Below are 14,393 nucleotides of genomic sequence, written 5' to 3' on the forward strand. Positions count from 1 at the left end.
TGGCCAGCAGCTGGATGGGAGCGGATGAGTCCCTCTCACTGGTGCCTCCTCCTTATCTCTTCCCTGAGTCCCTCTCACTGGTGCCTCCTCCTTATCTCCGCTTACTAGGTTCGTGCTCCAGCACTGAGAGTATGGTCATTTTTCCCAGCCCAGGTCGGCGGGGCTTGGGGGGTGGTGGTGGGGTTGTCTCCTGTTCCACAAATAAGGACTTTCCACCATAACCCCCAAGGGGTCTGTTCCTAGAATCTAGTCCCCAAGTAAAACAAGCCCCAGCAGGTTTGTCACCCCCTGCCCCCCTCCCTTTCTCCAGCCTGTGGATTTCCTGCCCCCACCCACCTCCAGACTCAACTCCGCAGAAGCCCCGAACGCCTCGGTGTTTGCTGCCCCTCTCCCTCCAGCAGGAAAACACCAACAACTCCCTTGCGATCCCTACCTGAGCCTGCTCTTCCCGCTCAGCCATGTCCCTTCCCCCTCGCCTGGGAGGATGAAGCAATCTGGCCCTAAACGCAGACGTTATTCTAGAGCCTGTCGGGGTGAGAGGGAGAACAGGTGAGAGTTCAGAAGGGACCTCAGTGCATTTCACGTCTTGATTCCCCCTAGCTCTTTTCCTGGGAAAATAAAGAGCCATTCTATTATTTTATTACAGAACATACACAACCCTTCCCACCAGGGCTAAACCCACTGAGACCTTGTACAACCATGACCTGGTCCCTGAGTTAATCACCTGACTTAACTGCAATTAATCGACAGCCCTACTTAATATTCATTGAAAACGTTCACCTCTTAAATTCTAAGGAGGGCAATGCTTTTGTTGTCCATTGTAAACCTCCTGCACAGTTTAATGGATACAGTGTTTCCTTCCACATGGAAATGACAAAACTTTGTCCCATCAGTCACCACAATTGGCATAATCCCAAAACTAAACCCTGAAAATTTTATTAGAGAGGCTGTGTGTTATCTTGAACCTTACCTTCAGTTTGACTGCTTCAAAAAAATTACAAAAATTCTCCCCAGGCCTTGCTAATTAAACAGCAAACATTAATTTTAAATTTAAAAAAAAAAAAGAAATCCTATTTAATTTTCTTACAATACCAGCTCAACAATCAAAAAAATCCTCCCTCAAAAGCGGCCCATAATTTCTCACATGTGAAAAAATTAACAAAATTGCTAATCGTGAAAATTTACAAAAGGAATTAAAAAATATTCAAAAGTAATTGTTTTTGAAAACCAGCCTGAATTGCATGTGTGAAAGAGAGAGAGTGAAAAAGGCATAACTACTTATGTAAATACTGTTTTAATGCTTAGTACAACCTTACGAAAGCACGTAGAAACCAACAAATGTGTGCTAAAATACCTAAAAATCCTCAGGCAAAAGTCAATGATCCAAAGAAGGGTAACTATTCTGGCTTTAAAATTTGCTAAGGGTCTAAGACCCCAGAACACAAAGTGCAAATTCTAATTAATTTAAACCCCCCCGCAATGTTTGAGAAATCTGTAGTTTTCTGGGAATCTACGGTCACTGCAGGGAATTCATCCCAACATATGCCAAAATTACCAGACCCCTGAGTAAATTACTACACGGACATCGGGACTGGGACTGGGTACCTGCACACAATCAGGCCATACAAAAGTTAAAAACAACTCGAACCCCTTGCTTACTTTACCCTCAAAAAGGAAAAAATGTGTGCTTAAAAGTTGCATGGATAGAACACAGTGTAAGTCCTGAGTGGCATGCAAAAATAAACTCAACCCCCCCAAGCTACTGCTTATGTAAACAACCAAGTACTGCCAAAACACCCCTCAAACTACGAAAAGGTACGAGTAACAGAGTAAGATCTACGACACTTCAGTTACATCATTAATTAAAATGTCATTCTTTCAAAATCTAAACAAAACACATTAAAAAAAAATCAAAACCTATAATCTGAACCAAAAATCTAAACAAGTAAAGAAAGAGTAAAGTGCCAAGTGCCAAACGAACCTCCTAAATTCCAACGATGAAATAAAAAAAGTAAAAAATAAGTCTGTTAAAACTAAACAGTTCTTAAAAGCAAAAAAAATTAACCCAACTGCATCAGTGTCAGGACACTAATCTTAAGGCAATAATTAATGGAAAAGTCATCAGTATTTGTCCACAAAAATTGCAATAACTGTCTTATAAAGGAAATGTTTGTGCCAATTTTCCCTTGGCGTATATAAATAGCGAATCCTTCCTTCCTTCAAAAACAGGAGCCAGCATTCTGATGCAAATATATATATCTATGAATAAGAGAAAAAAAATCTGAAAAATTAAACTAAATTCTGTCGCCAGCTGGTATCCTGACGTGGTTGCTGTATTGTTAGCCTTAAAATCAGCTATAAAAATGGATGTGTCAACTTTCGTATCATGTACAAATTCGAACGATGTGAGGCCTAGTTGCCTGTTTTATCTTCATACCTGGCCTAACAATAAATTCTAAAATGCCAAAAGAAAACAAAGCAGACACGTTAAACTAACTCAATTTGTTCAAAAAATAAATGAACCATCTCTTTAAAAAATAGGGGAAAAAAAACCCCCAAAACCCACACGTGCAAATAAACCAAATCGTCTAAACAATTATAAAACTCACACACCTGCCAAGCACGAAACAGAGTGGCAAGTGAAAATATTAACTCACGCTCAGTCATGACCATTTCAACGAAAATAAATGTTTTTTAAGAGTTTGCCAAAAGAAAAGTAAAAGCAAAGCCTCTGTGAACGAAAGAAAGAAAGAAAGAAAGAAAGAAAGAAAGACAGAAAAGGTTTTCTTTCTATCACTGTCTTAATATTAAACAGTACAAAAGTTTATAAACACATTTAACCTGTTAAGCTTTGAAAAATCAATACAACAGCTCACCGCCGGGAAAAGTGTGAGAAACACAGACATACACTATAGCACCTTCCTTCTCGTTCAAAATTAGACCACGCGCTCTCTTCCCCTTCACAGCCCATCTGTACACCTGGTAGCAGCCCCATTTCTCATTCGAAGTCAGTCTATACAGCTGGGTTCCACCTAAGACTTCCCTGCCCCGCACCTTCCTGGGTCCATCTTCAGTCACTCGTTAAAAGCTGCCGGACTGCTCAGCATATGGATGGTTCGTCCTGCCTCACCCTTTCTCGTACCTTTCAGATGGTTGTTCCTTGCTGCCCCTAAGGGAAACACCCCCCTGAGCTCCGGATTCGCTCTGAATCCCCATCGGACGCACAGCAGGAGCGAACCAGTCACGGGGCTCACCCGGCGTCACGTCGTTCCACCCTTTCCAGGGGCACATCGGGGCTGGAGGCCGTGATGCCCTGCCGCGAACATGGTTATTGGTGTGAAATCTCCCCCCGGCCCATCAGAGACGGACACGTACCTGCGTCGCTCCCCAGCTCCCGTCGCAGCGTCTCTAGGGGAAGGAGAGGACGGGAGAGAGGAGGATTCAGTCCCTCGCGTTCATAGAGAAATCCCCATGGGTTATTAATGTAACCGCTTTAAACTACGGGACGGGGACACAGACCGAGGCCCACAACGCAGCCGCTGCGGACAGAGCCAGCCCCACAGGGCGACTCCATGGGGAAGGGCGACTCGCGGAGCTGGGGCTGCGAGATGGAGCCCGGGGTCAGTGACATCCCGAGAGTCCCCGACTCCTCCCCAGGGCCGGGGTCGCTCTAACCAGAGGAGACGCCACCCCCAGACTCCCACTCACCTTTGAATCCCCGCAGGACCTGCTGCAGGACGGCACTTGTCAGAGAGAAATCGCTGAGCCTCCTCTCCAGCTCCGCAAACGTCCCATCCTCCCTGCTAGGGAAAGGAGGAGGGGAGAGAAATGGGCCTGGATCCCCACACCAACAATTCGTTACTGTTATTTATTAAGTCCTCGATTGTCACGATCAGCATCACACAGGGGGAAAATAGCCTCCTCCTGCACCTGCTATGGCTCCTGCTATTTCCGCCTCTTGTTCCCTTCCCTTTCCCACCCTCCTTTCTCCATTTCTCGCTCTTCACGGTCTTTGTGTCTCTCCTCCCTACAGGAACTCCCTGTTCCCACCCCTCCAGGGCTTCACTCCCGCCCTCTCCCCGTTCCACCCGGGACCAGCCAAGGAACATTGACTGCTGACATTGAAGTGTCATCATCTCAGCTGACCCTCCAATGAGATGAACGGAGGACAGGGGAGTTCACACCCGTCCGAGCCATGGCGTTGGCTGACTCCGAGAGGCGACGTGTCTCCGTCTGCGTTTGGGAGGGTTTCTTTGAAACCAGGAGGGATAGAAACTTCCTTTAAAAAAAAAATGGAAAGCCGAGATTCTGCACACTGTGAATACATGATGCTGCCACAAAAATACGACAGACAGGCCAGGTCCGGCCCACGGGCCACATGTCAGACAGCCCTGGCGGGACCTCATTAGCTGCCAGAGACAGCTGCTAGGGGAGACGGCTCGTTTCATATTGCAAGGGCGGGGGAAAGGCAATATTAAGTGCAGTTTCCAAGTGTAAGGGAGCACGAGGTGGAGTGAAATGGAGCCGGGGACTTACCTGCTCCCAGGGTTTCCAGCATCCTGAGAGGGAGAGAAAGGAGAGGCTGTCAGGGGGGCGCCGCAGGCTGGGGAGGCCTCCTGCTCCGCAGGGCAGCCATCCTGGGCGTCTCGGGTGTTTGGGGCATTTCAGACTCTCAGGTTCCCGTTCAGAGAGCAGCTGCCGCCCCCCGCCCCGGCCCCCCAGCAGGGATGTTTGTTCTCAGCAGCCCCAGGAAGCCTGGCTGGGAGGACACCACTGGAGAAAGTTTCTCCCCAGGCACTTTACAGGAAGAAAATATTTCTCCGCCTTGAGAGTGAAAGTCCCGCTAGGGCTGAGAGCCCCGCAAGCCCCCTGGCCCCATTGAACCCGTTCACCTGGGGTGAGAGGGGCCTTAGGCCTGGCTCGGGGCCTCGGCATGGGGGAGGGGATTTCACCCTGCAAGTGCAAATGTAGACACACATTGACAGGGCAGGAGAGAAGGTTTTGGGGTTGTAGCATCCAGGACTCATCTCTGGCTCTGCCACAGACTCAGTGTGGGGCCTTGGGCAGGGCTCTGCCCCGCTTTCCCCCTTTGTCCCATAGGGATAATGCCCCTGTCCCCCCTTTGTAAAGTGCTTTGGGGCCTGGGGCAGACGCTCCTACAGGAACGCTGCGTGTGATCATTGCAACGACAGCCTGACCTGCAGGGGTGGGCTCAGCGGCTGCCCCTTCTCTCCTCCCCGCTCCCCGAGCAGGGAAATCTCCCGGGACACTCGGCAGGCGCCCGCATCCCTTCTCTGGGCAATGGCTCTCTCGAGCTCTTCCAGCCGGGACAGCAGCCGCTGCTCCTGCTCCGCCAGAAACCCTCGCAGATCCCGCCACTCCCAGACCATCTTCTGCCTCTCGGCTGCCGTCCGGCTCTGCAGCCACAGGGAGAGGGCGGGTGGGTACCGGGGGAGACCCATAAATGCCCCTCCCGGCGGGTGGGGGAGTTATTTCCCAGAGCGCGGGATCTCTTGCGCTGGGGGATGGGAAGGTTATTTACCCCAGCAAGGGGGACGGATCAGGGCAGGGGTGAGCTGTACATCGCTCATGGGGGGGGGACTGTTCTCCCCAAAACCTCATCCGATTGCTCTGGGCCAAACTCTCCATCTCTGCAGCCGGCATTTCCTCCCCATTCCCCCAGGTGCGGGAAAGGCTCCCCGGTCACTGTGACACGCAGACAGCCCGTGGGCAGGGGCTCTGGGCTCACACAGACTGACCCGCTCCTGCCCAGCAGCCTCCCGCACCCTACGGGCACCATGCCACCCCCGTGTCGGACCCTGGGCTCCGGTGGGGACGGGTCCCTGGATGAGGCTGGCAGGCCGGGCCCTGCATTCGCCGTCACTCGGGGCACCGGGATCCCTGGCGAACCTGGGCCCTGGGCACCTACCAGCAGCTCCTGGCTTTGCCGCGGCTCCTCGGCTTCGGCGGCTTCTCTCTCTTTTCCCAGAGGGGCCCGACGCTCTCGGGGGGGCTCCTGGAAGAAGCGGGGGGGGGGCAGGAGGGGTTACAAACTGCTGCAAACGGCCTCCCATCCGCGCCTGCAGATGTCCATGCAGAGTCCCTGGGACTCAGACTTTTAACCAGGTCTTCTTTAGCCTCAGCAAGGAAGACCCGGGAGGGGGCAATGAAAGGGGGCCCAGGTTTCCCAGAGAAATCCCAGGACCCCGTGGTGAAGTGACGGGGGTGCAGCCCAAGCCCCCAGCTCCCAACATCCCCTGGCCCCACGCGCCTCCCAAGCAACCAACTTCAGACATTGCCCCAGTCTCCCCAGCTCCAACGCCCCCCCCCCTCCAGAACATAGACCCACCCCCGCAAGTCAAGGACACCCCAAACTCCCAGCTCTACCCCCGGCATCCCCCAAACTCCCAGCTCTACCCCACACCCTGACACCCCTCAAACTCCCAGCTCTGCCCCCCGACATCCCTCAAACTCCCCATTCTGCCCCCCACACTGACACCTCCCAAACTCCCCGTTCTGCCCCCCACACTGACACCCCCCAAACTCCCCGCTCTGCCCCCCACACTGACACCCCCCAAACTCCCAGCTCTACCCCACACCCTGACACCCCTCAAACTCCCAGCTCTGCCCCCTGCCATTCCTCAAACTCCCAGCTCTGCCCCCCGACATCCCTCAAACTCCCCATTCTACCCCCGACACCCCCCAAACTCCCCGCTCTGGCCCCGGCATCCCCCAAACTCCCCACTCTGCCCCCCACACTGACACCCCCCAAACTCCCCGCTCTGCCCCCCGACACCCCTCAAACTCCCAGCTCTGGCCCCGGCATCCCCCAAACTCCCCACTCTGCCCCCCACACTGACACCCCCCAAACTCCCAGCTCTACCCCACCCCCTGACACCCCTCAAACTCCCAGCTCTGCCCCCCTGAAATCCCTCAAACTCCCCATTCTGCCCCCCACTCTGACACCCCAAACTCCCCGCTCTGCTCCCTGCCACTGACACCCCCCCAAACCCCCAGCTCTGCCCCCCCGGGACACCCCCAAGCCCCCAGCTCCAAACAGCCCCCAACCCCCAGCGCTGCCCCCCACTGACACCCCCCAAACTCCCAGCTGTACCCCCCGACACCCCAAACCCCCAGCTCTGCCCCCCCCGGACACCCCCAAACTCCCCGCTCTGCCCCCCCCGGGACACCCCCAAGCCCCCAGCTCCAAACAGCCCCCAACCCCCAGCCGTTCCCCCCAGCCCAGCTCTGACCCCCACTGACACGCCCCAAACCCCCAGCTATACCCCCCCGGGACACCCCCAAACTCCCCGCTCTGCCCCCCCGGGACACCCCCAAGCCCCCAGCTCCAAACAGCCCCCAACCCCCAGCCCCAGCCGTTCCCCCCAGCCCAGCTCTGACCCCCACTGACACGCCCCAAACCCCCAGCTATACCCCCCCGGGACACCCCCCAAACTCCCCGCTCTGCCCCCCCGGGACACCCCCAAACTCCCCGCTCTGCCCCCCCGGGACACCCCAAGCCCCCAGCTCCAAACAGCCCCCAACCCCCAGCCCCAGCCGTTCCCCCCAGCCCAGCTCTGACCCCCACTGACACGCCCCAAACCCCCAGCTATACCCCCCCGGGACACCCCCCAAACTCCCCGCTCTGCCCCCCCCGGGACACCCCCAAGCCCCCAGCTCCAAACAGCCCCCAACCCCCAGCCCCAGCCGTTCCCCCCAGCCCAGCTCTGACCCCCACTGACACGCCCCAAACCCCCAGCTATACCCCCCCGGGACACCCCCCAAACTCCCCGCTCTGCCCCCCCCGGGACACCCCCAAGCCCCCAGCTCCAAACAGCCCCCAACCCCCAGCCCCAGCCGTTCCCCCCAGCCCAGCTCTGACCCCCACTGACACGCCCCAAACCCCCAGCTATACCCCCCCGGGACACCCCCCAAACTCCCCGCTCTGCCCCCCCGGGACACCCCCAAACTCCCCGCTCTGCCCCCCCCGGGACACCCCCAAGCCCCCAGCTCCAAACAGCCCCCAACCCCCAGCCCCAGCCGTTCCCCCCAGCCCAGCTCTGACCCCCACTGACACGCCCCAAACTCCCAGCTATACCCCCCCGGGACACCCCCCAAACTCCCCGCTCTGCCCCCCCCGGGACACCCCCAAGCCCCCAGCTCCAAACAGCCCCCAACCCCCAGCCCCAGCCGTTCCCCCCAGCCCAGCTCTGACCCCCACTGACACGCCCCAAACCCCCAGCTATACCCCCCCGGGACACCCCCCAAACTCCCCGCTCTGCCCCCCCCGGGACACCCCCAAGCCCCCAGCTCCAAACAGCCCCCAACCCCCAGCCCCAGCCGTTCCCCCCAGCCCAGCTCTGACCCCCACTGACACGCCCCAAACCCCCAGCTATACCCCCCCGGGACACCCCCCAAACTCCCCGCTCTGCCCCCCCGGGACACCCCCAAACTCCCCGCTCTGCCCCCCCGGGACACCCCCCAAACTCCCCGCTCTGCCCCCCCCGGGACACCCCCAAGCCCCCAGCTCCAAACAGCCCCCAACCCCCAGCCCCAGCCGTTCCCCCCAGCCCAGCTCTGACCCCCACTGACACGCCCCAAACCCCCAGCTATACCCCCCCGGGACACCCCCCAAACTCCCCGCTCTGCCCCCCCGGGACACCCCCAAACTCCCCGCTCTGCCCCCCCGGGACACCCCCCAAACTCCCCGCTCTGCCCCCCCCGGGACACCCCCAAGCCCCCAGCTCCAAACAGCCCCCAACCCCCAGCCCCAGCCGTTCCCCCCAGCCCAGCTCTGACCCCCACTGACACGCCCCAAACCCCCAGCTATACCCCCCCGGGACACCCCCAAACTCCCCGCTCTGCCCCCCCCCGGGACACCCCCAAACTCCCCGCTCTGCCCCCCCGGGACACCCCCCAAACTCCCCGCTCTGCCCCCCCCGGGACACCCCCAAGCCCCCAGCTCCAAACAGCCCCCAACCCCCAGCCCCAGCCGTTCCCCCCAGCCCAGCTCTGACCCCCACTGACACGCCCCAAACCCCCAGCTATACCCCCCCGGGACACCCTCAAACTCCCCGCTCTGCCCCCCCCCGGGACACCCCCAACTCCAAACAGCCCCCAACCCCCAGCCCCAGCCGTTCCCCCCAGCCCAGCTCTGACCCCCAGATCCCCCCCCGCCCCCCGGTGCGCTGCGCTGCGCTGCGCTCCCCTCCCGCGCCCCGCCGGGCTCCGCGCCCCGCGTGTCCGCCCCACGCGTGTCCCCGCCCGGCCCCACCGCGCGGCTCCCGGCCCCGGCCCCGGCCATGGCCCCGCCGCCGCGGCCGCACGAAGGGCTCCCGGGCCCGGGGGGGCAGGAAGGGGCGGCTCCTGCCCGGGCCTGGCCCTGCCCCTCCGGGCCCCACGCAGGGTGTTTGCGAGGCTCCGGGAATGGGGCGGCCTGGGGGGGGCAGAGGAGACCCCCCGAGAGGGGCAGGCACCCACTGGGGTGGGGGGCTGGGGTGGGGTGGGGGGGTGACTGTAAAAGCCAAAGCCCCAGACATCGGGACACGGCTCCCAGGGGGGCGGCCGGCGAGAGCCGATGCCCAAATAATCGTGGGTTCGCCCGGGAGGTGCCAGGAGGCCTCGGGTTCCTTCTGCGGCTGCAGACTAACAGGGCTGCTCCCCTGAAAGCCTCCCGCTAAAGGCCGGGGTCCTGCCTCCCGCCAGGGTCGTTCCCCGGAAGAGCGGGACCATCCCCCTGCTTCCATAATGCTGGGATTTAGGTGCCCAAGTAGCTTCTACAACAGGGGGGGTCTCAAACGGGGAACAGGCCCGTCCCCCCCCCACATAGGGGATGCACAGAGATCTTCCCCGGGGCTACGTTCGCCTTGATTTATGTCGGGCTGCATAAACCGCCCGAGCAAAGTAAAAGGTCAAAGAGCGACTTGTGTATACGGCTCTATATGCTACACCCCGGGGGTTCCCACACTGGGGGGTCGGGGCTCCTCAGGGGGTGACGAGGTTCTTACAGGGTGGGGTCGCGAGCTGTCAGCCTCCAGCCCGAACCCCGCTTTGCCTCCAGCATTTATAAAGACGTTAAAGATATTAAAACGTGTTCCTTGATAAAGGGGGGGGGGGTTTCCGCATTCAGAGGCTTTCTGTGTGAAGGGGGGCACCAGGAGAAAAGTCTGAGAAGCTCTGCTGCACACGGACATGGAAGCAGGGTATCGATACTCCAGCCGATTTATTTTATAATTGCACGATAAAAACGAGAAAGCCGGCAGGGACTCAGTAATCACGCCCAGTGACGCTCCCGAAAGCTCAGGCTCAAATAAATGGGTTAGTCTCGAAGGTGCCACACGTCCTCCTGTTCTTTTCATATTTGTGCAGGAGGTTTGCACTCCCTTTCTTTTTGTGGTTTCTGCGTCTGATTTTGTAAGCCAGCTGTTCTTAAGCGAGGTGAGGCTTGGGGGGTACGTGAGACCAATCCGCCTCCTGAACGGGGCCCAGCCGCCTGGCAAGGGGGAGACCCACGGCCCTACAATGGGGCCGTAATACGCAGCGTACACGTCACGGGGCAGAATTCAGTTATTTTTTCCTAATGGTGACAGTTAATAGCCATGGTTATTTTTTAGATTTTTTTTTTTCTCTTTTTCACTTTTTATTTTCGAAGTGGGGATGGGGGGGGGGCAGGGAAGGCTGCATGCTTACCTGTTACCCATGGTGGTGTTTTTCATTAATTTCAGTACACCAGCTGAAGTCATCATTTACTGCCATCTATTGTAAATCCTGCCACGCCTAGTGTCACAGACTCACTCTTGGCCCCGTGCGGTCCCTGGGGGGAACCCCCTTCAGGGCGACAGCCCTTCTCGGGGGTCCACTCTCTCTCGGGGCTGAAGCCCGTCCACCTCCTGGAACCGCACCTCTCTGAGCCTTAGCCCGCCTGTCTCCGCCGTGGGCCCCCTCAGGGAGTCCCCTCGCTCTGGACCCCTGGGGCCTCCACTCCCAGAGGAAATAACGCCCCCCTGTTCTCTACACCGGGGCGACTCTCGTAAAACAAGAGGGTTTATTGAGCATTTGAACACGGCATAGGAAACCCACAGGACCCCCAGGACTGGCCTCCCTCAGCACTGCACATCCAAGTCTCCCCTGCATCCAGGGGGGCTCTGCCTGCTCCCTCTGTCCAGCCCCCACTTCCCAGCTGGGCACCTGATCTCACCGGCGCCAAGCCCCACCTCTGTCCATTGTCTTCTGTCCAGGTAAACAGAGTCACCTGGGCCTCCTCTCCTGTCCTCTGGCCCCCTTTGGCTGGAACTGGCTGGTCCAGTCACCAGGGTCCTCTCTCCGCAGCCCATTGTCCTCCCACTGGCCAGACCCGGCTGGGACTCCTGAGCTGGGCCTCCCGGTCGCCAGGTCACCAGTCACTGGGGTCTCCATTCTCCAGGCCATTGGCCGGGGTCCCAAGTTCCCTCGCCGGTCCTGTGTAACAACAAACTCCCTCTTCCATGATCTCATTAAACCAGTAACACCCAGGGAAACTGAGTCCCATCCCCTCTGCGTGCAAACCATTGGAAAACCCAAGGAAAACCCAAGAACCGCCCCCCCCCACCTTCGTCACACCTAGTTATAACATTTCCCCCCTTGCTCTCTGATTTACTTCGTGATCAGGTGAGTCAAGAGATTAGCGCCCCTGCCTGCAATGAAAACATCTTATACAGCTTCAGGAGCAAATGCCGAGCATGCCTCGTAAGCCTCGCGGCCTCTTTTGGGGTCTTTCTGGGCCAGGGGACCAGCCCCGCCCCCTGCGCCAGAGCTGAAAGAGCATCAGGTTGCTCAAAATATTTTTGTTGCAGCCTGCCAAGCGGTGTCCTCCCCCCTTTGTGGCTACGGCAGTCACAGACCCAGCGACATTACCCCCGGCCTGCTACGCAGCAGTGCTGTGTGGGTAAGCTGCAAAGTCCTGCGCGCACAGGGAGGGAACGCTAAGGTTTGCTAGTCCAGCCCCCTGCACTCAACGCAGGACTGAATATTACCTAGACCATCCCTGTCAGGTGTTTGTCCGACCTGCTTTTAAAAATCCCCAGTGATCGACATTACACAACCTCCGTGGGAAATTTATCCCCGTGCTTAACCACCCTAAGAGTTGGGAAGTTTTTCCTAATGTCCAACCTAAACCGCCCTGGCTGCAATTGAAGCCCATTGCTTCTTGTCCTGTCCTCAGAGGTTAAGAAGGACAATTCTTCGCCCTCCTCCTTGGAACCACCTTTTATGTCCTTGAAAACTGTCCCCTCTCGGCCTTCTCTTCTCCAGACTAAACAAACCCAGTTCTTTCACTCTTCCCTCATAGGTCATGTTTTCTAGACCTTTCATCATTTTTGTTGCTCTCTTCTGGAGTGTCTCTAATTTGTCCACATCTTTCCTGAAATGTGGAGCCCAGAACTGGACAGAGTACTCCAGTTGAGGCCTAATCAGCAGGGAGTAGAGCGGAAGAATTACTCCTTGTGCCTTGCTTACAACACTCCTGCTAATACAGCCCAGAAGGATGTTTGCTTTTTTTGCAATAGCGTTACACTGTCGACTCATATTTAGCTTGTGATCCACTCTGACCCCCAGATCCCTTCCCGCAGGGCTCCTTCCTAGGCCGTCATTGCCCGTTTTGTATGTGTGCACCTGGTCGTTCCTTCCTAAGTGGAGAACTTTGCATTCGTCCTTGTTGAATTTCATCCTACTGACTTCAGACCATTTCTCCAGTTTGTCCAGAGCATTTTGAATTTTAATCCTCTCCTCCGAAGCACTTGCCCCCCCTCCTGACATTTTAACCTTGAACCATCTGCAGCGTTAATGAAGGTAAATGAAGACGTGCTAAAAGTAAGATAAATAACAGTTTAAAAAGTAAATAATGTAATGGGGTGGGACTGTCTTCACAGGGGATTACAAGGAAAAGGCCGAGCTCAGTTCAGGGAATCAGAGCGGCAGATAAGAAACATCTGGGACCTGCTAGGAGGCTTTATGCAGACAGCCAAACTGATGAGATTCTTTTAAAAACTAAAAACATGTCTGACCATTATAGCTCTTTGGGAGGGGGGATAAGGTAAAATATTCCACTGCATCAAGTCTCCTGCATCGGGGCGCACGGTACCCTGAATTGCACCGCCCCGGGAATCCAGCTGTACTGTCCTGGCAAGAGGAAGGAGGGGAAAGCCCCTCTGCTTCCCCAACCTGTTGGGGGTTTGTTTTTTTCTTCAAACTGCAGATGGTGCCCCCCCCCCATTTGTGGGAACTGTGATCCCCCCCCTCCCTATTCCGGGTCTCTCCTCAGCCACTGTCTGGCCGCGCATCGCCCCCCAACCCTGGCTCCTACACCTTGATGCTGCCCCTCGGGCTCTCTCCTTCCCTGCCTCGAACTCTTTGAACCCCCCCGCCCCCCCTGCAGTCAGCGTGGCCCCTGCCTCCCCCTGCTGTCGCCTCCCAAGCAGCAGGGAGCACAGCCCCCCCCCCGCCCCCGGCCCCCCAAGGGAACCGGCGCCAGCAGATGTTACTTGAGCATCTTCCCCCCCTGCACGAGCAGGTTCAGACCCTGGCAGGCAGCGCATCCCACTGCTCTCTGCCTTAAATTGCTAATCTCTTCTCGGAGGCCGCTTCGCTTGGACTGAGCGTGCTCAGTAACATCGGCCGAAGCCACTGCCCTTCACCCTGCCCTCCCTTGGCACCAGATTCTGCAGACTGCTATTTACCGGGGCTAAAAAGGAGCAAAGGGGGCAAATCGGAGCATGGCCAGGGTCTGAGCAGGGGGTGGAAGTTGGCTGGTCAGGGGGGTCCAGCAGCTGGAGACAGGGTTAAGATAGGGGCTGAGGGGCAAAATCAGGGATGGGGGGAGGAGCCGGGGTTAAGTCCAAGGGGGAGGCCCTGGCAGAGGGTGACAGAGGGAAAAACCCCGGCACAGGCCGGGGCAGAGAGGGTAACAGCTACCCCGGTGGCCTGAGACACCTGTGTTTGCAATAACAGATTGGGGGTGGGTGTGTGTGCAGGGGGGCTTTTTTCTTTCCTCGCCCAGAGGACAGTACTATCCCAGGGCAGGGTTCTTAAAGGTGTAGTAGACAGAGGACCTGAGACTTAGGGCCTTGTCTCAGAGGCATGGTGCGAGGCTGTGGCCTGGACTAAAGTGGTGGTCAAACCTTTGCTGATACAAAGCAAAGTTAAGTTCTGAGCCAGAGGCAGGTCCTGCTCCCAGAATCTGGCAAGAACAGGGCTGATATTGCAGAAATTCACATCCCTAAGTAGTGCTAGGCACAAGAAAACACGCATCAATACATTCCAGACAGGTGGTACCAGACCACCCCGATACCAGCACGTTCCCCAAAGAGAACAGGAACACGCTGACCCATCTTAAGGATAAGGTCAGGATGACAGCATGA

General features: G+C 57.3%; 2 protein-coding genes across 2 annotated transcripts in view; both read right to left on the minus strand.

Moving 5' to 3' along the window:
• LOC142068369 (uncharacterized) overlaps positions 1-14,393 on the minus strand; it is a 295,529-nt gene that overhangs the window by 14,356 nt on the left and 266,780 nt on the right.
• Positions 4,566-9,333, minus strand: LOC125628620 (E3 ubiquitin-protein ligase TRIM7-like). Its single transcript, XM_075124032.1, has 3 exons — positions 9,275-9,333; positions 5,930-6,016; positions 4,566-5,417 (listed from the first exon to the last, which is right to left on the minus strand). Exons 1-3 carry the CDS (start codon positions 9,302-9,304, stop codon positions 5,178-5,180), a joined length of 357 nt encoding a protein of 118 aa, XP_074980133.1. The 5' UTR covers positions 9,305-9,333; the 3' UTR covers positions 4,566-5,177.

Source organism: Caretta caretta, chromosome 28 (assembly GCF_965140235.1).
Source record: "Caretta caretta isolate rCarCar2 chromosome 28, rCarCar1.hap1, whole genome shotgun sequence".
In the NCBI taxonomy this organism is placed as follows: domain Eukaryota; kingdom Metazoa; phylum Chordata; order Testudines; family Cheloniidae; genus Caretta; species Caretta caretta.

Bases quoted from the DNA above. Each gene is read 5' to 3' on its own strand.
- LOC125628620 (XM_075124032.1), bottom strand. From the start codon at position 9,304: ATGGCCGGGGCCGGGGCCGGGAGCCGCGCG. The intron at 6,017-9,274 runs GTGGGGCCGGGC...CGCTTCTTCCAG, and splicing joins CCGGGGCCGGGAGCCGCGCG to GAGCCCCCCCGAGAGCGTCG. The intron at 5,418-5,929 runs GTAGGTGCCCAG...CTGTGGCTGCAG, and splicing joins GGCAAAGCCAGGAGCTGCTG to AGCCGGACGGCAGCCGAGAG.